Source organism: Symphalangus syndactylus, chromosome 16 (genome assembly GCF_028878055.3).
Source record: "Symphalangus syndactylus isolate Jambi chromosome 16, NHGRI_mSymSyn1-v2.1_pri, whole genome shotgun sequence".
NCBI lineage: Eukaryota > Metazoa > Chordata > Mammalia > Primates > Hylobatidae > Symphalangus > Symphalangus syndactylus.
The window spans coordinates 61,984,344-62,007,960 of NC_072438.2; the positions used below are offsets into that span (position 1 = coordinate 61,984,344).

At 35.4% G+C, this 23,617-nt stretch overlaps 1 protein-coding gene across 1 annotated transcript in view; it reads right to left on the bottom strand.

Annotated features, from left to right (window-relative positions):
- Nucleotides 1–23,098, bottom strand: part of CCDC152 (coiled-coil domain containing 152) — a 49,437-nt gene extending 26,339 nt beyond the window's left edge. The window contains exons 1-5 of the mRNA XM_055245920.2: nucleotides 23,004–23,098; nucleotides 20,700–20,788; nucleotides 17,360–17,465; nucleotides 10,244–10,312; nucleotides 192–256 (exon numbers count right to left, since the gene is read on the bottom strand). Coding sequence (XP_055101895.1) covers nucleotides 192–256; nucleotides 10,244–10,312; nucleotides 17,360–17,465; nucleotides 20,700–20,786 — 327 coding nt within the window. The 5' untranslated portion in view covers nucleotides 20,787–20,788; nucleotides 23,004–23,098. The remainder of the gene's footprint in view (nucleotides 1–191; nucleotides 257–10,243; nucleotides 10,313–17,359; nucleotides 17,466–20,699; nucleotides 20,789–23,003) is intronic.
- Between the last annotated feature and the right edge of the window lie 519 nt (nucleotides 23,099–23,617).

Here is a 23,617-nt window from a genome sequence, read left to right on the forward strand (position 1 = left end):
AAAACTTGTATTGCTTTGAAAACAAATTGTCATTTACTAAAGATTCTAGCATATATATGTATATCTCCACACACACACACACCCACAAACATTTGGCTGTGTTTATTAATTTAAAAACCTCTTTTTTTTTCTAATTTGAAAAGATAAATCTCCACAGGGACTTGACTGAATAGAATGATACATAAACTCACCTGTTCATGAGACTTTAACTTCTCTTTTATAAGATCAGCACTTATTTTTAGTTGTTCATTTTCAACTGTGTAAGAATAATCAAAGAACATCATAATACATAGCACTTTTCAATTAATATGAAAGTATGTTCAACATTTTAGCTTCCATTATGTATGCATTCAACAAACATGAATCCAGCAGCTGCTACATATCAGGCATCACGCTAGACACTGAGAATATGAAAGTGAAAAGAGTTACTGCTCTTCAAAGAACTTACAGCCTAGTGCTGAGTCAAATGTGTTAGTAGTTATAATATGCTATGATAATTGCTCTTTAATGGCAGTATATCTGAAATACTACAGGAACCTGTAAAAAGAAAACCTAGGGCAGCCTGAAGTCAGGAAAGGATTTAGAGAAGAGAAGCTACTTGAGACGAGATTTAAGTGATAGGCTTACCCCATGTTAAGAGAGAGCATTCTAAATACAGAAAATCGCAGAGAAGACCATGGGCTTGAGTGAATACAGCTTGGAAAAACTACAATTCAAGTACGGTATTGTTGAAGTGTAAAGTGTGAGCAGGAGATGCTATATAGGTTGGGATCCTATCACTAGGTAGACATATTCTAGATGAACAATTTTGGATTTTGGTTTTAGAGGTTACAGGGAGTCATCAAAGAACTTTGAATAGTGCAGAAGTGAAATAATGAGAGTTACATGCTAAAACGATTATCTGGCAATGTGGATGATGAATGAGAGAGTTTTGACCCTAGAGGAATGGAGATCAGTAAGTATAGGTCAAGTAAGAGATAACAGGAACCTAAATTACGTCAGTGGCAGTATGGAAAAATGGAAGCAACGAGGAGAATTATTATTTAGATGACAGAATTACCTAGGAATTTAGTGACCCCTTAGATACAGGAGGCGAAAGAGAAAGGGGGAGCCTTTTCTTTTTAGGTTTCTGGTTTGGGTAACTGAAAACAATACTTTAATATTTTTAACAAATTTTAAAAACCCTGTGGTTAATTTTGATTACTAAACATCCAGGTCGGTTTAAAACTGTAATTCCCTATTTGATTGAAAGTTTTCATGATCCTTATCACTGGCTAGATCAGTGGCTGTAAAGAGTCAATAGAAGTGGAAAAGAAGTCTCAGTTTACTCCTTAGTTGCTCTTCCCTGTCTTTCCTCTGGGTCATCTCTTGGGGATGGAGACAGGAAACGAGGAGAGGTAAAAAATTCTCTATTTAACTTCGAAGTTCCAGTCCTTTAGGTGGTTGTAGCAAATATATGCAGAGTCTGGACTCACTCCAACATTTGGCAACTTTTTAGCAGACGTCATTAGAATATGGAAATATGCAGCTATTTTGTTGTTAATTGTGGCATTGGCCCTAGTCACTAATTCCAGGTAAACAGGAAAAGCCTCAATAGACATCCTATTACAATTTCCCCTCTACAACCTTAACTATAAACACAACCAAGAAGTAGTTAAACAAAACAACAAATCAGTAAAGATGCTTGACATTATCTGAATAATGCTTTTAGGAAGGTTTGTTTTTTGGTATAGTAAAGTTGAGAGGAGCCTTGGAAATAGAATTCACTTATGACACTATTGCAGAGGTATTAAATCACAGTATTAAAATTACAACCTTGACTATAAACAAAACCAAGAAGTAGTTAAACAAAACAACAAAAAATCAGTAAAAATTTTTGACATTATCTGAACAATGCTTTAGGAAGGTTTCTTTTGCAGTAGAGTAACGTTGAGAGGAGCCTTGGAAATAGAGTTCACTTATGAAACTATTGCAGAGGTATTAAATCACAGTATTAAAATTAAAACCTTGACTATAAACAAAACTAAGAAGTAGTTAAACAAAATAATGACAAATCAGTAAAGATTTTTGACAATACCTGAACAATGCTTTAGGAAGGTTTGTTCTGTAGCATAATAACATTGAGAGGAGACTTGGAAATAGAGTCCACATATAAAACTTGCAGAGGCATTATATCAAAGTATTAAAATTCAGTAAAAATCTAAAATCAATTGGTTTTCAAAGGTTGTGATGAGAAACCGATAGGAAAAGCATTACATTTTTAAGGGTCATATTTAATACAAATCTTAATCTTGATGATTGCTTCAGTTTGTCAGATTGGGTCTTTCAAGAAATTAGTCCATTTCACATAGGTTATCAAATATTTGAGTTGAGCACAGGTTGTTCAGAGTATTCCTTTATTATCTTCTTCTTCTTTTTTTTTTTTTTATATTGAGATGAAGTCTTGCTCTTGTCCCCCAGGCTGGAGTGCAATGGCGTGATCTTGGCTCCCTGCAACCTCCGCCTCCTGGGTTCAAGCTATTCTCCTGCCTCGGCCCCCGAGTAGCTGGGATTACAGGCACACACCATCATGCTCGGCTAATTTTTGTATTTTTAGTAGAGATGGGATTTCACCATGTTGGCCAGGCTGGTCTCCTTTATTATCCTCTTAATGAACATGACATTTGTAGTGCTGTCCTTTCTTTCATTTCTGATATTATTAACTTGCGTAATCTCTCCTATTTCCTTAGTTCACGTGGCTAGAGACTTGTCAATTTTATTGATCTTTTCAAAAAAACAGCTTTTAGTTTCATTGCTCTCTATTGATTTCTTGTTTTCAATTTTATTAATTTCTGCTTTACTTTTATTATTTCTTTTTTTTTTTTTACTTATGTTGGATTTAATTTGTTCTCCTTTTTCTTATTTCCTAAAGTGGAAGCTTAAATTAATTTTAGTTTTTTGTTGTCTTCTCATATACACATTTAACGCTATAAATATCTCTTTAAGCACTGTTTTTGCTGCATTTCACAAATTTTAATAAATTGTATTTTCATTTTTATTTAGTTCAAAATATTTTAAAATTTCTGTTGATATTTGTTCTTTGACCACTGTATTATTTAAGTGTTCTTTAATCTGCATATATTTTGAGATTTTCATCTATCTTTCTGTTTTTGATGTCTACTTTAATTCCATTGTGGCCTGACAGCAGACACTGTATGATTTCTGGTCTTTCAAATTTGCTAAGGTGTGTTTTATAAACCACATTGGGATCTATCTTGGTGAGTATTCATTAAGTTTGAGGAGAATGTGTATTCTGCTGTTGTTGGATGAAATAGTCTGTAGATGTCCATTATAGTCAATTGATTGATGGTATTGTTGATTTCAACTGTGTCCTTACTGATTTTCTGATAGAAGAATGTTGAAATCTTCAACTACAATAGTGGACTCATCTATTTCTCCTTGCAGTTCTATCAATCTTTGACTCACATATTTTTGATGCCTTTGCTAGATGCATATATAAAACAATTTTATGTTTTCTTGGGGAATTAACACTTTTATCATTATGTAATACCCCTTTTTATCCTGGATAATTTTTCATGCTCTAAAATCTGCTGTTTGAAATGAATATAGCTACTCCAGTGTTCTTAGTGTTAGCATAGCATATCTTTCTCCAGCCCTTAGCTTTTAATCTATATGTGCCTTTATATTTAAAGTAGACTTTTTTTTGTAGAAAGATATGGTAGGGTAATGTTTTTTGATCCACTCTGATAATCTCTGTCTTGTAAACTGTGTATTAGGCTACTGATTTTCAAAGTGATTTTTGATAAAGTTGGATTCATATCTACCGTATTTGTTACTCTTTTCTATTCATAGACCTTGTTCTTTGATCCTATTTTTGTCTTCTATTCTTTTTCTGCCTTTTATGGTTTTGAGTATTTCATATGATTCCATTTTTTCTCTTCTTTCTTAGCAAATCCATTATACTTCTATTTTTAGTTTTTTTTTTTTTTTTTTTTTTTTTAGGGATTGTCCTAGAATTTGCAATATACATTTACAATGAATTCAGGTCCACTTTCAAATCCATTATACTGCTTCTCAGGTAGTACAAGTACTTTATACTAAAGTATTCATAATTCCTTCTTCTCATTCCTTACATCATTGATAGCATACATTTCACTTATGCATAAGCTATAATTACTTAATAATACATTGTTGCTATAATTTTGAATAAATTGTTATCTGTTAGATCAATTGAGAATAAGAAAAATAAGTTTTTATTTTACCTTCACTTATTCCTTCTCTAATGTTCTTCCTTTCTATGTAGATCCAAGTTTCTGGCCTATATCATTTTGCTTCTCTCCTCTTTCATCATTTCCCGCAAGGCTGGTATACTTGCAACAAATACTCTCAATTTTTGTCTGAGAAAGACTTTATTTCTACTTTCTGGACAATAATTTTGCAGGATGCAGAATTATTGGTTGGTGTTTTATTCTATCTCTCTCAGCACTTTAAATATTTCACTCTACTCCTTTACTGTTTGCATGGTTCCTGAGAAGAAGTTGGGTATAATTCTTATCTTTGATCCTCTATAGGTAAAGAATTTTCCTTACTCTTGTTTCAAAATTTTTTCTTTGTTTTTTATTTTCTACAGTTTGAATATGACATGCCTATGGGTAGTTTTTCGAGCATTTACCCTGCTTGGTGTTCATTGAGTTTCCTGGATCTGTGGTTTGGTATCTGATATTAATTAGGGGAAATTCTCAGTCATTATTGCTTCTGATGTTTCTTCTGTTCCTTTCTTTCTTTATTTTCCTTCTGGTATTCCAATTAAGTGTTTGTTACACCTTTTGTAGTTATTACACTGTTTTTGGATATTTTGTTACTTTTTTCCTAGTCTTTTTTTTTTTTTCTGAGATTTCAGTTTTGGAAGTTTCTATTGACATATTCTCAAGCTCAGAGAGTCTTTCCTGAAACTGAGAAATTCTTTTCATTAGGCTATGTCTAGTCTACTAATGAGTCCAACAAAGGCATTCTTCATTTGTGTTACACTGTTTAGAGCCTTTAGCATATTAACTGTAGTTTTTTAAAATTTCTGGTCTAATAATTCCAATATCCCTGCCATTTCTGTGTCTGGTTTTGATGCTTTCTCAAACTTTTTTTTTTCTTTTAGTGTGCCTTTTAATTTTTTGTACAAAGCTCAAGACCAAGTACCAGTAAATACGCGTTTAGTGATTTGATGGTAAGGTGTTGCGGAAGGAGAAGCATTCTATAGTCCTGTGATTAGGTCTCAGTCTTTCAGTAAGCCTGTGTCTTTGGTCTATGAGTTACCCACATGCTTCTCAGTCCCTCTCCCCTTTGGTGAGATGGGATGGCTAGAGTGGGCTGGAGTTGGGAAGGCTAGGGGGAGCTGAAATAGGATATTTTCCTCCTCTAAGGCAGCTTATACTCGGCTAAAACCCCAGTAGTTTAGGCTCAGATAAAATAGCTTCTTTCAAGTCAGGCTTTGTTAAGAACAGAAGCTGTGGATTATTTCAAAATGGTTACTTTTCTTCTCCTCCGGCCAACAACATGAGGGAATTTTTCTCATATCTTAACTGTGAGATCTGAGTAGAGCTCTTACAGGTAAAACTTACAAAACTATAAGGGCTCTCCTATGGGATTGGGTCCCCTGGAATTTTTAATTTCTTAGATTTGACCACATTGAGCCTCCTGCAATTCATCAAAATTACATTTTAGGGTTTCCTAGTCTGACAAACAGGGAGGTTTCTGCTCTTGTAAGTTGTGATTCTCTGAGTCTGCCTCCCTGTCTCCAATTTTAGGTGCATCAGTTTGTCCTGCGACCTCACTTCTCTGATCAAAAGAGTCTAAGAAATGTTGATTTTTCAGTTTGCTCAATGTTTTACTTGTTGTTAGCAGGGAGTGACAACTTCCGAGATCCTCATATGTTTTACCAGAAACATGAGGTACATTTGAAAGATTTTCATTAAAGTTAGAATTCTGTTTCCAAGTTTTATGTGCAAGTGAGAATACTTAAAAGTGACACATTTTCAGCCCAGAAGTTGCTTAATGGTGGAACCATTTCTAAAGATACAATGGTTTTTCCATAAATTAATTTTCCAAAATCAGTTAATTGGCCACTGTTGGCTGACATTTTATCAAGTCTAATAGACTTTCACTACTTTTTAACTTAATATGCCTGATAAAGAGCTAGTATGGGGGTAGGAGAAGTGACAGCTCTGATACTTTCTTATTGTTGGCTTGTGCTTGCATTATTATAATTATTATTGTCCTCAATATATGTTTTATTTTTTAAAACTACTTGTCCATTTTGAAAGGATTAGTTTGGTTAGAACTAGCTAATTTTACCTATCAATCCTCTTATCCAGATACATATAAACTGTACTACATGGCCATACACTGAAACTAGGGGAAAAAGTAAACATACAATTGTTCAGTTTTAGAACTCCCATTCTCCTCAGAGAAAGAAGAACCTTGTGTATCATGCATGACATATAATTAACTTATAGATAGAAAAAGGAATATTATCCCAGTTATTACATTTTTGTAAGATGACTAGCTTTGAATTTTCAGATAAAAATAAAGATAAATAAGAATTGCAATTTTTTCTACATCTCATTGAATTATCTTTTACATAATCCATAAGTACCTACTGAAAAGATTCATTAATAAGACTAAAGGAAGGTAGCATTTCTCTCATTGTAACTGAAAAGTCTCTTAGGATAATTGATTAATCAGCTCAATAATGTTACCAAAAAACCAGATCCTTTTAGTTTACTTTTCTTGCTATCCTCCAAAATCATCCTGCTGGCATGATTTTTAGACTAGAAACAAGAAATCTGCAACAATTTTAGGCATTATATACAGTCTTATAACAACCAGAAGAAAATAGTCCATCTCTTGGGAGAGAGGAAAATTATTCCAAAAGAACTCCCTTGGAGCTTGGATGCGATCAGCTTCCCCTGAGGCATATGGTTAAGTGAATGAAGGGTGAATGTCTGAAAAAGAGAAACAGTTTCCTACTAAGGAGAGAAAAGAGCTATTGGAAAGGAAACCACTGGGTAGCTTAAATAAGCAGATTAATCATACTATCTTGGCAATCAATTGGATGAAAATGGTCAAATATAGATAGTTCTTATCTATTACCTTGCTCAATCAAGGCTTGTAAAAGCATTGGGAAAGTGAACTCAATGAGTCATCATTTATTTGCAAGAGACATCATACAATATTCATTTTTAAGAATGGCTATTTTTTTTTTTTTTTTTTTTTTTTTTTTGAGATGGAGTCTCGTTCTGCAGCCAGGCTGGAGTGCAGTGGTGCGATCTCGGCTCACTGCAACCTCCAACTCCCTGGTTCAAGTGATTTTCCTGCCTTAGCCTCTCGAGTAGCTGGGATTACAGGCATGCACCACCACACCCAGAGAATTTTTGTATTTTTTTTTTTAGTAGAGGCGGGGTTTCACCATGTTGGCCAGGATATGGATTACGGGCGTGAGCCACAGCACCCGGCCAAGAAAGGCTATTTTAAAACTTGTGCTTGCCTTGTACTGGATCTTAAAGAGAAAGTTTTCTGTTTTCTCCCACTGATTATGTTAGATGTAAGCTTTTCATCTATGGCCTTTATTGTGTTAAGGCAAGATCCTTCCATGCCTATTATCTTCTCTATCTATGCCTGTGTCGTGAGAGCTTTAATCATGAGTGGATGTTGAATTTTGTCAAATGTTTTTTCTGTATCTATTGAGGTGTTCATGTGTTTTTTTTCTATTCATTTTGATAATAAATAGAAAACATATGGTGTATCACATTGATTGATCTGTGTATACAGAACCATACTTGCATCCCAGGGATAAATCCCACTTGGTTAGGATATATGATCTTTTTAATGGGCTGTTGAATTTTATTTGATAGTATTTTATTGAGGATTCTTGAGTTTGTGTTTATCAGGGATATTGGGATGTAATTTTCTTTCCTTGCAGTGTCTTTGCCTGATTTTTGTGTCAGGGTGATGCTGGAGTCATAGGATGAGTTTGGAAGTGTTCCCTTTGCTTTTATTTTTTGAAAGAGTTTAAGAAAAAGTGGTATTACTTTTTCTTTGAGTGTTTAATAGAATTCCCCATGAAGCCACCTCATCCTAGACTTTTCTTTGGTAGGAGATTTTTGATTATTTACTCAATCTCCTTATTTGTTATTGGTGTGTTCCGACTATTTCTGACTCAGTTTTGGCAGGTTGTATATTCCTAGCTATTTGACTATTTCTTCTAGGTTATCCAGTTTGGTGGCATATAGTTGCTCTTAATAGTCCCTTATTATCGTCCTCACGCCCCCTAGGATATCAGTTGTATCGTCTTCTCTTTCATTTCTGCTTTTATTTATTGACATCTTTCTTTTTTTTCAGTGTAGCCAAGCGTTTGTCAATTGTTTATTTTTTCAAAAAAAACAAACTTAGTTTTGTCAAATTTTCTGTTGTTTTTTATTTTCTATTTGATTGATTTCTCCTATAATCTTCATTATTTCTTTCCTTTGATTACCTTTGGGCTTAATTTGTTGTTCTTTTTCTAGTTCCTTGAGGTGTAAAGATAGATTACTTATTGGATATATATTTTTTTCCTTTTAAATTTAGGCTTTACAGCCATAAACTTCCCCATTAAAATGTCTTTTGCTGTATCCTATAGGTTTTGTTATGTTGTGTTTTCGTTTGTCTCAGATACTTTTAAAATTCCTTTGGTTTATTCTTTGACTAAATGATTGTTCAGGAGTGTATTTAACATTTTTGCCTCTTCTTTTAAACATAGTGCTGGAAATCCTAGACAGAGCAATTAGGAAAGAGAAAGACATAAAGGGCATCCAAATCAGAACAGAAGAAAATTATCTATATTTGCAGATGACATGACTATATACTTAGAAAACCTATTAGAACTAATAAACAGATTTGGTAAAGTTGCAGCATACAAAATCAACATATAAAAATCGATCACATTTCTATATACAAATTACAAAATATCTGGAAAGGAAATTAAGAAACAATCCTATTCACAATGGCAATAAAAATACTTAAGAATTAACCAAAGAAGGTGAGAATCTTGTACACTGAAAGTAATAAAACATTGATGAAGGAAATGAAAGAAGACACAGATAAATAGATTAGAAGAATTAATATTGTTAAAATGTCCATACTATCTAAAATGATCTGCGTATTTAATGCAATCGCTATCAAAATGCCAATGACATTCTTTACAGAAGTAGACAAAACAATCTTAAAATCCATATGAAATTACAAAAGACCTCAAATAGCCCAAGCAATCTTGAGTAAAAAGAACAACCCTGGAGCCATTGCACTATCTAATTTCAAAATATATTATAGAGCTACAATAATCAGAACAGTATAGCACTGTTAAAAAAAAAAACAGACATGTAGATTATGGAACAGAATAGAGAACCCAGCTGGGTGTGGTATTTTAGTCACAAGGAAGGGAAAAGTTGTTTTGAGCCCTGGCATTGAAATAGGAGCAGGAGTGCCCCTTTTTAACACCTCAAATTACAGGAATCACATATATGATCAATATTTTATCTCACATATATAAGGTGCTTGTTTTAAAATAAAGGCAGAGGTCTAAGATGAGAAATGCTTATTTGATGTAAGTTTTATGTGGAAGGGGCCTGTAAGGCAATTTAGTCTAATCTCTGACGTAGTAGAAGAAAATCTCACAGCCATCACAGCTGAGTCAGAACAGCACAAAATACTTGGTTGGTCTGTTTTGTGAATGGTAGGCCTGTTTGATTAACATGATTGTTACAAATAAGATAAGCTGAATGTGTTGACTTCACTTGCACAAATATAGTGCAGTGAATTTTTTGCACTATGACAAAAAATTAAATGGTAAATTATCACTGTGGTTTAAATAAAAAATTATGGTTTAACTAGTAATATCCACTCTTCAAAACTGAACACAAGGTTATTAAAGACCAAGAATGCTACTGAGAATAGAGTTCTAAACTTTTGAAGGTAATAACTATATGACCTATATAAAACATCCCTTTATGTCACTATCAGATAGAACATGACTGAATTGTTCTGTTCAGCATAACATTTCTTATTTCATAATCATCTAGGAAAGTATTTTTAAGTAGTAAGGAGTCCTCTTTTAGTTGATAAATTGAAACTTATTATTAACAATGTAAAAACTCCTATTTTTAAAGGTGCTCAAATACACAATGCTTTTTTAGATTTTACTTTTTTTCTAACTTACCTTTCAAATTCTGTTGATATTCAATGGTCTGTTGTAGCCCTTTTATTATATTATGAAGAGTAGCACATTCTAAAACATAAAAGATAAATTTATTTTAAAATCGCTTGCTTTCATTTTGGAATTATTCTCTCAGTTGAAATTATTAAAATAAAATAATATTTAAGCCAGGCATGATGATGTGTGCCTTGTAGTCCTGTTGACTCAAGAGGCTGAGGCAGGAGGATCACTTGAACCCAAGAGTTCAAGGCTGCAGGGGGCTATGCTTATGCCATTGCACTCCAGCCTGGGCGACAGAGCAAGACCCTGTCTCTCAAAATAATAATAATAACATTTAATTTGAAATTACAAGATATTAATAAAGCAGCCAAGCACCTTAAAGAAAATTATATAAAGGAAAAATATAATTTTTTTTTTTGAGACAGAGTCTTGCCCTGTCGTCCGGGCTGAAGTGCAGTGGCATGATGTCAGCTCACTGCAACCTCCGCCTCCCAGGCTCAAGTGATTCTCCTGCCTCAGCCTCCTGAGCAGCTGGGATCACAGGCACGCGTCACCATGCCTGGCTAGTTTTTGTATATTTTTGTAGAGACAGGGTTTCACCATATTGGCCATGCGGTCTCAAACTCCTGACCTCAAGTAATCCACCTGCCTCAGGTGATCCACCCCCCTTGGTCTCCTAAAGTGCTGGGACTATAGGCGTGAGCCTTTACTTTTAACTCACTCATTAAGCCAAATGAATTTCAAAACTTGGTAATGACTTTCCTAAAGCACAGAATAGTATGGATCCTACCATGTGCCTAAGGAATCTCTGCCCTAAGTAGTAAGGCACACCTGCATATGTCTGAGGAACTATAAGAAGTATGTCCATGCAAATCTTCCATGAAGGAACATCCTAAGGAAAGGGAGTCCAATTATATTGTTTTGGTATAAGACAATGTGTGGTACAATTGTGTGGTATAAGACAATGCTTTTCTTAGTCTATCTTCCAGTCTGTCCTCTTAGTACTTAGGCTTGAGTCTTAGACCAAAAGATTAGCAATAAAAGGAGTAAAAACTCAATAAGTGGTGTTCCAAGGCTTCAGCAACTTTGCTGCCAATGGCTGCTGACATAATAGAAGATAGAAGTTTCATTGCAAATATTAGAGCCTTGACATGCGCATCCAAGCCTTGACTATAATATTGGTAGCCACCAGCAACAGCCAAGATGGACAGCAATAGTAGTGGTAATTTCTATTACTTTAGAAATCCACTTGGCTGTTAGGGCTACAACAGCAGAGACGATTTTTTGTTTTGCTTACCATTGCTTCCGACTGTTTAGAACACTTGTGGTCCATAGTAGGCAATCCACAAATATTTGTTTAGTGATTATTGGGTTGATAGGTACTATTACAGTAAGCTGAAGCAGATAAGGGGTAAGTAGAGAATCTCTGGTATGAAAATAACATATATTTTGTCGACTGAATGAAAGAACCAATACTGCGAAGAGAGAATTCAAAACTTTTCACATTTTAATTAGAGATTCTGCACTCAGTCTCATGTACTTTTTCAACTATGCTGATAGAAATGAAAGTATTTTGCAGAAGTTTAAAGCTTTATGATGCTATAAGGTTCTGCTATTGTGGCTCTTCACTCCTTCCTGCTCTCCCTACCATCCCCACCATATACTCAAAGTTCCCATCATCCTGCATTTTCTCTATCTTGCTATTTCCCAGTAAGAGAATAACGGTTAAATTACATTGGACAGAAATTAGCTGAGAATCTGCTTCATGAGTGTCACTGTGCTAGCTGATAGAATTCAAAAATTAAAGAGGCATGGACAGACTCTGCCATCACTTGCCTTTGTGCCTTTTAGAGTAATTAATCCAGTGATTCATAGAATATAGTAGCTGAAGTTACCTCAGTAATCCGTAAATTGAAAACAGAACCCTGCAACTGAATGTTTCAAAAATGTGTATTTTCAAAACTTGAACACAAGGTGGCTCTCTCACCACATTTTTCTACAATGGAACCTAGATAAGAAATTCTTCACGAGAATACCATTCACTAATTATAATGGCTTTTAATTCTCTTTGCAAAATTTAATCCACACTGTTGCTGTTGTTGTTGTTGTTGGACTTCACTGTGTAATTTGAAAACGCTGGCCTACTAAATTCTTCCTAAAAAACCAGAGGTCAGAATATTAAGCTATTTCTTATACTATATAATTTAGTAAATCAATAATCATTTTGGGCTCAAATATGGGCTCTAAGATTAACCAAAAATATGAATATTAATATGTATTTCATACAATAGTTGCAAATATTAAAAGCAATTATACATGTAAAGAGTTTTCTGCAGTACTTGATTCTCAATACTAATATTATTACTCTCTTTAACTGGCAAAGAAATTATTTATCTGGCTGGCATCAAATGTAGAAGATAAAATGTCCATATATCATTCTTTGTTGTTGAATAAATTTGATCATGTGTAGTTTGCCCTTCCTTCCTAAGTGAATTATTACACACTTGGCTCCATAAGTTGTCATTCTTATGACAACTTATGCTTTTTGCTAAGTACTATCCAGCAGAAAGGACATTAGATTTAGAACAAATAAAATTGTATTTCTTAAAAACAATTTTTGTGGTTACATAGTAGGTGTATATATTTATGGGGTACATGAGATGTTTTGATAAAGGCACGCAATGTGAAATAAGCACATCATGGAGAACGGCATATCTATCCCCTCAAGCATTTATCAACTGAGTTATAAACAATCCAGTTACACTCTTTAAGTTACTTTAAAATGTACGATTAAGTTATTATTGACTGTAGTCACTTTATTGTGCTAACGAATAGTAGGTCTTATTCATTTTTTCTATTTTTTTATACCCATTAACCATCCCCACCTCCCTTCCAGCCCCTAACTACCCTTCCCAGCCTCTGGTAACCATCCTTCTACTCTCTATGTCCATGAGTTTAATTGTTTTGACTTTTAGATCTCATAAATGAGAACATATGATGTTTGTCTTTCTGTGCCTGGCTTATTTCACTTAACATAATGATCTCCAGTTCCATCTATGTTATTGCAAATGGCAGGATCTCCTTCTTTTTATGGTTGAATAATACTCCATTGTGTATAAGTACCACATTTTCTTTCTTCATTCATCTGTTGATGAACACTTAGGTTTCTTCCAAATCTTGGCTATTGTAATCAGTGCTGCAATAAAGAGTGCAGATCTCTCTTTGACATACTGATTTCCTTTCTTTTATGTATATACCTAGCAGTGGGATTGCTGGGTCCTATAGTAGCTCTATTTTCAGTTTTTCAAAGAGCCTCCGGGCTGTTCTTCATAGTGATTGTACTAATTTACCCTCCCATCGACAGTATACGAGGGTTCCCTTTTCTCCACATCCTCACCAGCATTTGTTATTGCCTGTCTTTTGGATATAAGCCATTGTAACTGGGATGAGATAAGATTTCATTATAGTTTTGATTTGCATTTCTCTGATGATCAATGATGTTGAGCACCTTTTCATATGCCTGTTTACCATTTGTATGTCTTCTTCTGAGAAATGTCTATTCAAATCTTTTGCCCATTTTTGGATTGGATTATTAGATTTTTTTCCTGTAGGGGTGTTTGAGCTCCTTATATTTTCTAGTTATTAATCCCTTGTCAGAGGGGTAGTTTGCAAATATTTTTTCCCATTCTGTGGGTTGTCTCTTCACTTTGTTGATTGTATCCTGTGCTGTGCAGAAGCTTTTAAACTTGATGTGATCCCATTTGTCTGTGTTTGCTTTGGTTGCTTGTGCTTGTGGGGTATTGCTCAAGAAATCTTTGCCCAGACCAATGTCCTGGAGATTTTCCCTGATGTCTTCTTGTAACAGTTTCATAATTTGAGTCTTAGATTTAAGTTTTTAATCCATTTTGATTTTATTTTTGTATATGGTGAGAGACAGGAATCTAGTTTCATTCTTCTGCATATGAATATCCAGTTTTCCCAGCACCAGTTATTTTAGAGACTGTCTTTTCCCCAGTGCATGTTCTTGGCACCTTTGTCAAAAATGAGCTCACTATAGATGTGTGGATTTGTTCATGGGTTCTCTATTCTATTACATTGGTCTATGTGTCGGTTTTTATGCCAGTATCATACTGTTTTGCTTACTGTAGCTCTGTAGCATAATTTGAAGTCAGGTAATATGATTCCTCCAGTATTTTTCATTTTGCTTAGGACAGCTTTGGCTATTCTGGGTCTTTTGTGGTTCAATACAAATTTTCAGATCGTTTTTTCTGTTTCTTTGAAGAATGTCACTGGTATTTTGATAGGCATTGCATTGAATCTGTAGATTCCTTTGAGTAGTATGGGCATTTTAACAATATTGATTCTTCCAATCCAAGAACATGGAATATTTTCCCATTTTTTGGTGTCCTTTTCAATTTCTTTCATCAGTGTTTTACAGTTTTCATTATAGAGATCTTTCACTTGTTGGTTAATTCCTAGCTATTCAATTTTATTTGTAGCTATTGTAAATGGGATTACTTTTTAAATTTCTATTTTAGGCTGTTCACTGTCGGCATATAAAAATGTTACAGAGTTTTGTATGTTGATTTTGTATTCTGCAACTCTACTGAAGTTGTTTATTCTAATAGTTTTCTTGTTGACTCTTTAGGTTTTTCCAAATGTAAGTCCATATCATCTGCAAACAAGAATAATTTGACTTCTTCCTTTCCAATTTGGATGCCCTTTATATCTTTCTCTTGTCTGATTGCTTTAGCTAGGACTTCCAGTACTATGTTGAATAACAGTGGTGTCAGTGGACATTCTTGTCATGTTCTAGATCTTAGAGGAGAGGCTTTCAGTTTTTCCCCATTCAGTATGGTACTAGCTTTTGGTCTGTCATATATTGCTTTTATTATGTTATGTTTCTTCTATCTCAGTTTTTTGAGGGTTTTTATCATGAAGGAATGTTGAATTTTATCAAATCCTTTTTCAGCATCAATTGAAATGGTCATATAATTTTTAGCCTTCATTCTATTGATATGGTGTAACACATTGGTTGATTTGCATATGTTGAACCATCCTTGCATCCAAGGGATGAATCCCACTTGGTCATGATGAAAGGTCTTTCTAATGTATTGTTGAATTTGGTTTGCTAGTACTTTGAGGATTTTTACATCAGTATTCATCATAGATATTAGCCTGTAGTTATTTTTTTTTTTAATGTGTCTCTGTCTGATTTCAGTATCAGGGTAATATCAGCCTTGTAGAATAAGTGTGAAAGTATTCTCTCCTCCTCCTCTATTTTTAGGAACAATTTGAGTATGATTGGTATTATTTCTTCTTTAAATGTTTGAATATACAAGCAAGTCTCCTGCCTCAGCCTCCTGAGTAGCTGGGATTACAGGCGCCTGCCACCATGCCCGACTAATTTTTGTAGTTTTAGTAGAGGTGGGGTTTCACCATCTTGGCCAATCTGGTCTTGAACTCCTGACCTCATGATCCACCCTCCTCGGCCTCCAAAAGTGCTGGGATTACAGGTGTGAGCCACCATGCCTGACCAAAATTTAGTTAATAATAGTGGATCAATTGGCACATTTGCTGTAACAAATGTAACATACTAATGCAAGATATTAATAACAAGGAAGTGGTGGGGTGAGAGTGTATACGGAAACTCTCTGTACTTTCACTCAATTTTTTTCTGTAAACCTAAAACTGCTCCAAAAAGTTTATTAATTTTTTAGAGTCAAAAGTACAAATCCTTTCTTTCATTGTTTCTATATGCTGTGTCATACACTTAGAAAGTCCTTCTCCATTATAAAAATAAAAACCCTACATTTCTCTTCTAGTTTTTCTGTGGTTTCATCTTTTTAACTTTTAATAAACTTTACTATATCTTCAAACCTTGGCTGTGATAATTTCTCAGAGTTTCCTTAGTTTTGATGACTCTGACAGTTTTGCAAATACTGATCAGGTATTTTGTAATGTCTCTCTATGAGAATTTTTCTGATATTTATCTCATGATTAGACTAGGGTTATGGGTTTTGGGGAGAAAGACCACAGAAGTGCCATCTTTATCATATCTTATCAAGAGTATATACTATCCATATGATATAACAATTTATGTTGACCTTGATCATGTAGCTGAGGTAGTATTTGTCAGGCTTCTCCACTTTGTAGTTACTTTTCCCCTACCCTCACCCTTTCCATACTGTGTCTTCCCTATAGTAAAGAAAGTGACTATACTGAGCCCATGATTAATGAGTGTGGAGCCATGCTCTTCCTCCCTGAGGGCAAAATATCTACAAAAGTCATTTGTAATTCTTCTGCACAGAAGATGTGTCTCTTCTTCCCCAATTGTTTATTTATTAAATCATTTATTTATATCAGTAAGGATTCATGGATATTTATTTTATACTTTGGGCTAGCTCACGTTGTTCCAGCTTTGGCTCTTTCAGTTGGCTTTTGTCTCACTTTTAACATACTCCCATCATTGTGGGGTGCTTTTTGTTTGTTTGTTTTTTCCTTTTTGAGGACTTTCTTACTTTCTGCCCTTACAAGATGCTTGAGGCTTACTGTGCATATTTCCTGCCCCAGCGCTATAATCAGCCATGTCTCAAAAAAACTTTGGTTCCTTTTATTAGAGAATGGTATAAGAAACCAAGATCTGGGAACCAGGTATGCTCAATGTCAGTGGGATATTATTGTCTCTAGGCTCTCTCAGTTGACAGAGCAAATCAATATATGTGTACAGCTTCATTTTTAACACAAATTTTTGACACATTTGACATTTATTTTGATGTAATTATAAGGTAGAAATTCAACTTAATTTTTTCCCCATGGTTTTTATAGGCCTGTATTGAGATGTCAATTGGCCATTTCTTATTGGCCTCAGAAAGCTGAGCAGTCTCAGAAAGATTATTTAACTTGTCTCATTCTACGTTTCTTCATTGGTGAGGTAGAGTAATAATACCCGTCTTACATGTCTTTCAGGGCTATAATAAGGATATAAATGAGATGATAGTCTGGAAAGTTCTATGTGGACTTAAAACACTTTACAAATATATGGTGTAATATTAATCACTGTTGAACTGAAAAACACTTTCATTAGAATTAGCATTCCTCAGGCAGCAAATAACTAACCTTCTTTAATTGAGACCTCCTTTGCTTGCATTACTTTTAATAGAGAGTTATTCTTTTCCAACTGAATATCCAGTATATTGTTCTTTCCATTGGTTTCTATCATTTTCTGTAGAAGAAATAGAATACTTATTATTAGCAAATCAATGCTGCTAGCTTAATTTTTATTAAGTATATGCAGACTAATGAAAATACAAACCACTTAATATCTGAAAGTCTAATAAAAATACATATACAGTCATGTACTGCATAAAGACATTTTGATCAAGAACAGACTGCATATATAACAGTGGTGCCACAAGATTATAATGGAGTTGCCCTATACAAGTGTACCAATTTTATCTTTTATACCATATTTTACTGTACCTTTTCTATGTTTAGATATACAAATACTTACCATTATGTTACAATTGCCTCCAATATTCAGTACAGTAACATGCTGTCCAGGTTCGTAGCCTAGGAGCAGTAGGCTATACCATAAAGCCTAGGTGTGCAATAGGCTACACCATTTAGGTTTGTGTAAATATACTCTATAACATTCACACAATGACAAAATTGCCTAATAATGCATTTCTCAGAACATATCCTTGTCATTGAGCAATATATGACTGTATTTTAAATAAGCCCACTTCCCAACTTATTTTCAAATTAAAAAGTAACAAGGTAAAATATTAAAACAGACTAGCAGTTATAAATGAAAAGTAAACATATGACCTAACTTGAACCACTTTCTTTCCAACTATTCAACTCTCAGTCCCATGGTTAACAATTCCTTATATATGTTTCCAAAATATTTTATGACTGTGCAGCTATAGAAAGAAATCATATTATATTCTGTTCTGTGCCTTGGCTGTTCCGCTTAGTACTATTATCTGGTAGATGATGTCATGTAAAGCCACATAGATCTACCTCATTCTTTTTTTTTTTTTTTTTTTGAGATGAAGTCTCACTCTGTCGCCCAGGCTGGAGTGCAGTGGGGCAACCTTGGCTCACTGCAACCTCCGCCTCCTGGGCTCTAGCAGTTCTCCTGCCTCAGCTTCCTGAATAGCTGGGATTACAGGGGCACGCCACCACACCTGGCTAATTTTTTGTATTTTAGTAGAGACAGGCTTTCACCATGTTGCCCACGCTGGTCTCAAAATCCTGAGCTCAGGCAATCTACCTGCCTCGGCCTCCCAAAGTGTTGGGATTACAGGCGTGAGCCACCGCACCTGGCCTACCTCACTCTTTTTAACAGCTACGTTGAGTTTCATTTTTGAATATGGTGTAATTTATTTAACCAGTCTCTTATTGAGAGAGAGAGAGTGAGAGAGCGAGAGGCCATATTCTACTTTTTGTAATGGTTAAACATTCTTGACCATATCTCTTGGGTATTTTTGTGAATAGTATAATAAGCCTCCATATACTCTTCAAATAGCTTCAAAAATCAACTCATGAACTGTCTTATATCATCTGTATCTCTATCCACTGCCCTAGTCTCACCACTTTTGAATTGATCTCAAAGCAACTCTCTGACATTATGTTATTTCATCTGTTAATATTACCATCCATATGTATCTCCAAGAGATGACTCTTTCAAAATATGGCCACAATACCATCATCACCTCAAAAATGAACAATTATTTCTTATTTAAAGTGTTTAAGAATATGACAGATATTTCCAAATTAATTTCCAAAATCATTGCACTAACTCCTTTCCTGCCAAAAATGCTTCTTATTCCTTTCTACGTCTTACTATGTTAGGAATCACTCGGTTAGGAACACGTAACTTCACTGTTTAAAAAAAGCTCATAACATTACTTCAAAATACGCGTGATCATAAAAATTCTTTCATTATGACATTTGTATGTGTGTGTGCTGAGGAAAAGAAGGAATAGAAAAGAATTATAAGAAAAGAAGAGAAAACAGAAGTAGATATTAGCCTCCCTCCCACTCTTGCTTCACAAAGTCACTTCCCAATTCTTTCATTTAACCACCTACATTTTTCAAAAGCTATTGAAGGCAGAGGAGGGAGGATAAACCCAATATACACCTGTGGGTTTGGTCTACCATTTGTCCAGAGTTGGGGAGACAGACTTTAAATGGCTTTGCTTTTAGGCAAAAAAGAAGGAAAATGGAACAGATAGAACAGGAAATACTAAAAAATGAGTAGTTATAATAACAGATTGAAATATGCATTTACTTCAATGTTTACTAAAACCATTCCTGAGTTTATGAACAATGTAGGCTTTCTTTTTTTTTTTGAGACAGAGTCTCGCTCAGTCGCCCAGACTGGAGCGCAGTGGTGCGATCTCTGCTCACTGCAAGCTCCGCCTCCCGGGTTCACGCTATTCTCCTGCCTCAGCCTCCTGAGTAGCTGGGACTATAGGAGCCCACCACCACACCCAGCTAATTTTTTGTATTTTTAGTAGAGACGGGGTTTCACCGTGTTAGCCAGGATGGTCTCATCAATCTCCTGACCTGGTGATACGCCCGCCTCAGCATCCCAAAGTGCTAGGATTACAGGTGTGAGCCACCCTGCCCTGCCTGGACAATGTAGGCTTTCAAGTATAGCAATTCCCTTTTATCTATGGAAGGATATGTTCCGTGAGCTCCAGTGGATGCCTGAAACCACAGATAGTACTGAACCCTATGTATACTATGTTTTTACTTCTACATACATAACTATGATAAAGTTTAATTTATAAATTAGGCACAGTAAGAGGTTAATAACAATAACTAATAATAAGATAGAACAATTATAATAAACTGTAGTAAAAGTTACATAAATGTGATCTCTCCCTCTGAAATTATCTTACTGTACTGTACTCACCCTTCTGATAACCGAGGTGGCTACCAAGTGACTAACAGACAAGTGGTCTATAATACAACATGGATACACTGGTCAAAAGGATGAATCACATCCTGGACAAGACTGAGAGAGACAATGGAAGATTTCATTGTGCTACTCAGAATGGTGCAGAATTTAAAATTTATGAATTGTTTATTTTGGGAATTTCCCATTTAATATTTTTGGACCACTGTTGACCTCAGGTGGCTGAACCTGTGGAAAGCAAAACCTCAGATAAGGGGACTACTATATGTATTATCTGTTTGACTTTGGCAAAAACACATAAATTATTTGTTCCCCTGTCATAGGGACATTTTGATGTATTAGTACAAATGAATCAAAGCCAGATATATTTTAAACATGGAGTTTTAAAATGAGAGAGAAGAGTATAGCAAAATACATTATTATCTTGATCATTTTTTGGTATATTTTTCTTTCTTCCCAACTTCTTCCCTTGGCAAAATCTGTTCCATGTATCCCTATATAGTAGAATTGTTTTCTATCTTTACATACCTTTTCTATCTGTGAGAAGTCATTTATAAGTTTGTCAAGATTCACACTGCTAATCTTTTTCATACATCCTTCACTGCTTTGGTCCATGCCTAAAAGTAGTAAACAGTAGACAGTGTTAAATAAATAAATAAGATCTAAAGCACCACAATAGTGTTCATAGCTCAAATGCTAACATTTCTATATTCAACTCATAGGGCACCTACTTGGGCTCCATTGCACTCAGAGAATTTTTGTTATAACCAATATTAACAGTGGTCAAATGCATTGTCTTTTCCACTCCTTACCACCCACACCCCAGTTGACTTATCTATATTTGTTTCTTTACTAATGCAATATTAAATCTGAGGCATGACTTTTAACTGTAATTATTCTTAATTTAAGATGTTAAAAATACTTGTTTATCATGTCACAAATGTTTTCTGCTGTTATGCTTATTTCTTATATTTTGTTTGGTAAACTGGTAAATAAAAGATGCATGGAAATTAATGTGCTCAAAGCAATCTCTCTGCATTTCTATTGTCTTGTAATTTTGTATAAGGGATTAACATTTGGGGATAGCCAGCTAACTGCTGAAGAATAAGAGTTTCAGTTTTAGTCCTATGAAACCAATCATAAGAAATTCTTCAGAATTCTAGAATGTAAATGCTGGCTACTTTGCAAAAGTCAATTTGTCCATTCTTACTGGATGAGTTTACATCTTCAGATGTAATGTAAACAAGTATGAGACACTTGTCTTTAGATTTTTCTCTAGCAAAGAAGAAAGGGAAAATACAAGGGATGTTAGGTTGAGGAAAAAAACATGAACCAATGTATGGTGTGTGAAAGTGGTAACTTACACATTTTACTTTGGACTACAAAGTAAAATGTAAGTAAAATTCCTGATGTAGTTACTCAAAGCAATTTGGGGGCATATTATTGTTTAAAAGGAAGTTAACCAAAACAGACATTGCTTGACAATATGTTACTTCATCAAGATATCTCATTTTCTTCTTTTGAAATATTATTTTGCATTAGCAATTATTAATGATTTTTAATAGAGAATTTTAGCTGTATATTTTGTTTCTTGAATTATTATCTCGAATTATTATGTGTGACATATGCAAATACAACTACATATAAAATCCCTTAAATAGAACTTGATCCTTACAGCAGAAAAATATTTGTAATAGTCTCCCATGATACAGTAAAATTCCTTTTGGAATAAAATTAAAAATAATTTCTATTTGATAGTACTGTTATTCTTTAATAGTGCTATATGGTAATCTGAAGTAGTTAATGGAAACTCCCTCCACCCCCAACTTTTTTTTTTTGGTACCTAACCTTTTAAATAAAAAAGGTTTTACTAGGGTTTTGTCTCAGAATCTGGCTCTTGAAATAAATGCATTTAAATTTGAGCTTGATTTTCTCTCAATTCCTTCCCCCAAAGAAGACCCTGTTATTTCCTTATAAAACCATCACTAATATTCCATTTGCTATCATTGCATGATATCCCTTTTGCCACACTGGCAGAGCCAGGCAACTCATTTCTAGGTATCTTCATTGCCTGCTCTTCTGATTTCCTAGGTCAAGATCCTTTCAGTGAATATGGTCTTGCCCTGTGAAATTCGGTGACAAGCTGGTGATTCAGTGCTTATCAAATTCCTTAGTGAGCAGCAGAGACTGATTTGGGACCTTCGAGGCTCAGCTTCAACCGTCCCCACAGCCAAGTGAAAGTCCCATTTCCTTCTTTGTCCTCTTGCCTGCTGGCTTCAATCATCCCCCCAGGAGAGTGACAGTTCCGTTTCCTTTTGGGTCCTCCTGTCTGCTGGCTTGAGTCCCGGGGATCGTCCTCTCCCTTACCCCACACAGTTGGTCCTTCGCCGCTCGCCTGCCCCACGCTGTGGTCCCTCCTTTTTCCTCCTCACCTCCCCTCAAGAATTCACTCTCAGTCCTCAAGCCTGGGTCCCCTGGCTCCCTCCTCGGCATCCTAGTGTCCTTAGGGACCTAGCAGAAATAAAGGATGGGGGCCGAGGACCCGCGGATATGAGAGAAGTGCCTGAGACAAAAACCTATATGGACCCAGAGCCCTGTAAGGAGATACGAAGAAAAGCATCTCTATGGAAAAAGCGGGAGTTCGAACCGCTTTCTAGCGTCCTTAGCGGCCTAGCAAAAATAAAGGACGGGGGCCGAGGACCCACGGATGTGAGAGAAGTGTCTGAAAAGAAAAGCCTGTAATGGACTCAGAGCACTGTAAGGAAATACGAAGAAAAGCATCTCTATGGAGAAAGCGGGAATTTCGAACCGTCAAAAGAGTTTGGAGTGTACCTGCTGTTGCTCCCAGTTCCCCACAGTCTCCCTTGCCGCTGCCTCTGGGGCTTGGTACACCCCTGAATGGTGTCCCCTCCTCCGGAAGCCGAATCCCCCAACAATGGGCCCGACTTTCTCTGGGCCCGCCCTGTGCGCTATGCTGGAGCTCCTACCACCAGCAGTTCTTATCAACTTGGCCCAGCTCCGCTCAGCATCTGCGGCTGCTTAGGTATTTTCATGTGGTTTCCAGAACACGAATCAACACCGGATCAATAATTGTTTCCCCAACCAAAGAATAAATCACATTGGGTGTTCTGAATTGTGAGTCAGCTCCAATGAATAAATAATTATCCATATCTATTTTTGTAACTTATAAAATTGGCTTTTAAAATTCCATAGCCAGTTAATAGATATAGTTTCCCATCTACAGAGTTATATCTTGGTAGCTTAGTGATTAAGGGCGTGGGCTCTTGCGTGGATTCAAACCCCAACTCTTCTCTTTTTCCGTGGGTGATAGTGGGTAAGTTCTTAATTTCATGCACCTAAGCATCTTTATCTGTATAAGAGATTAATTATAATGCCTCCCTCTGCCGGGCGCTGTGGCTCACGCCTGTAATCCCAGCACTTTGGGA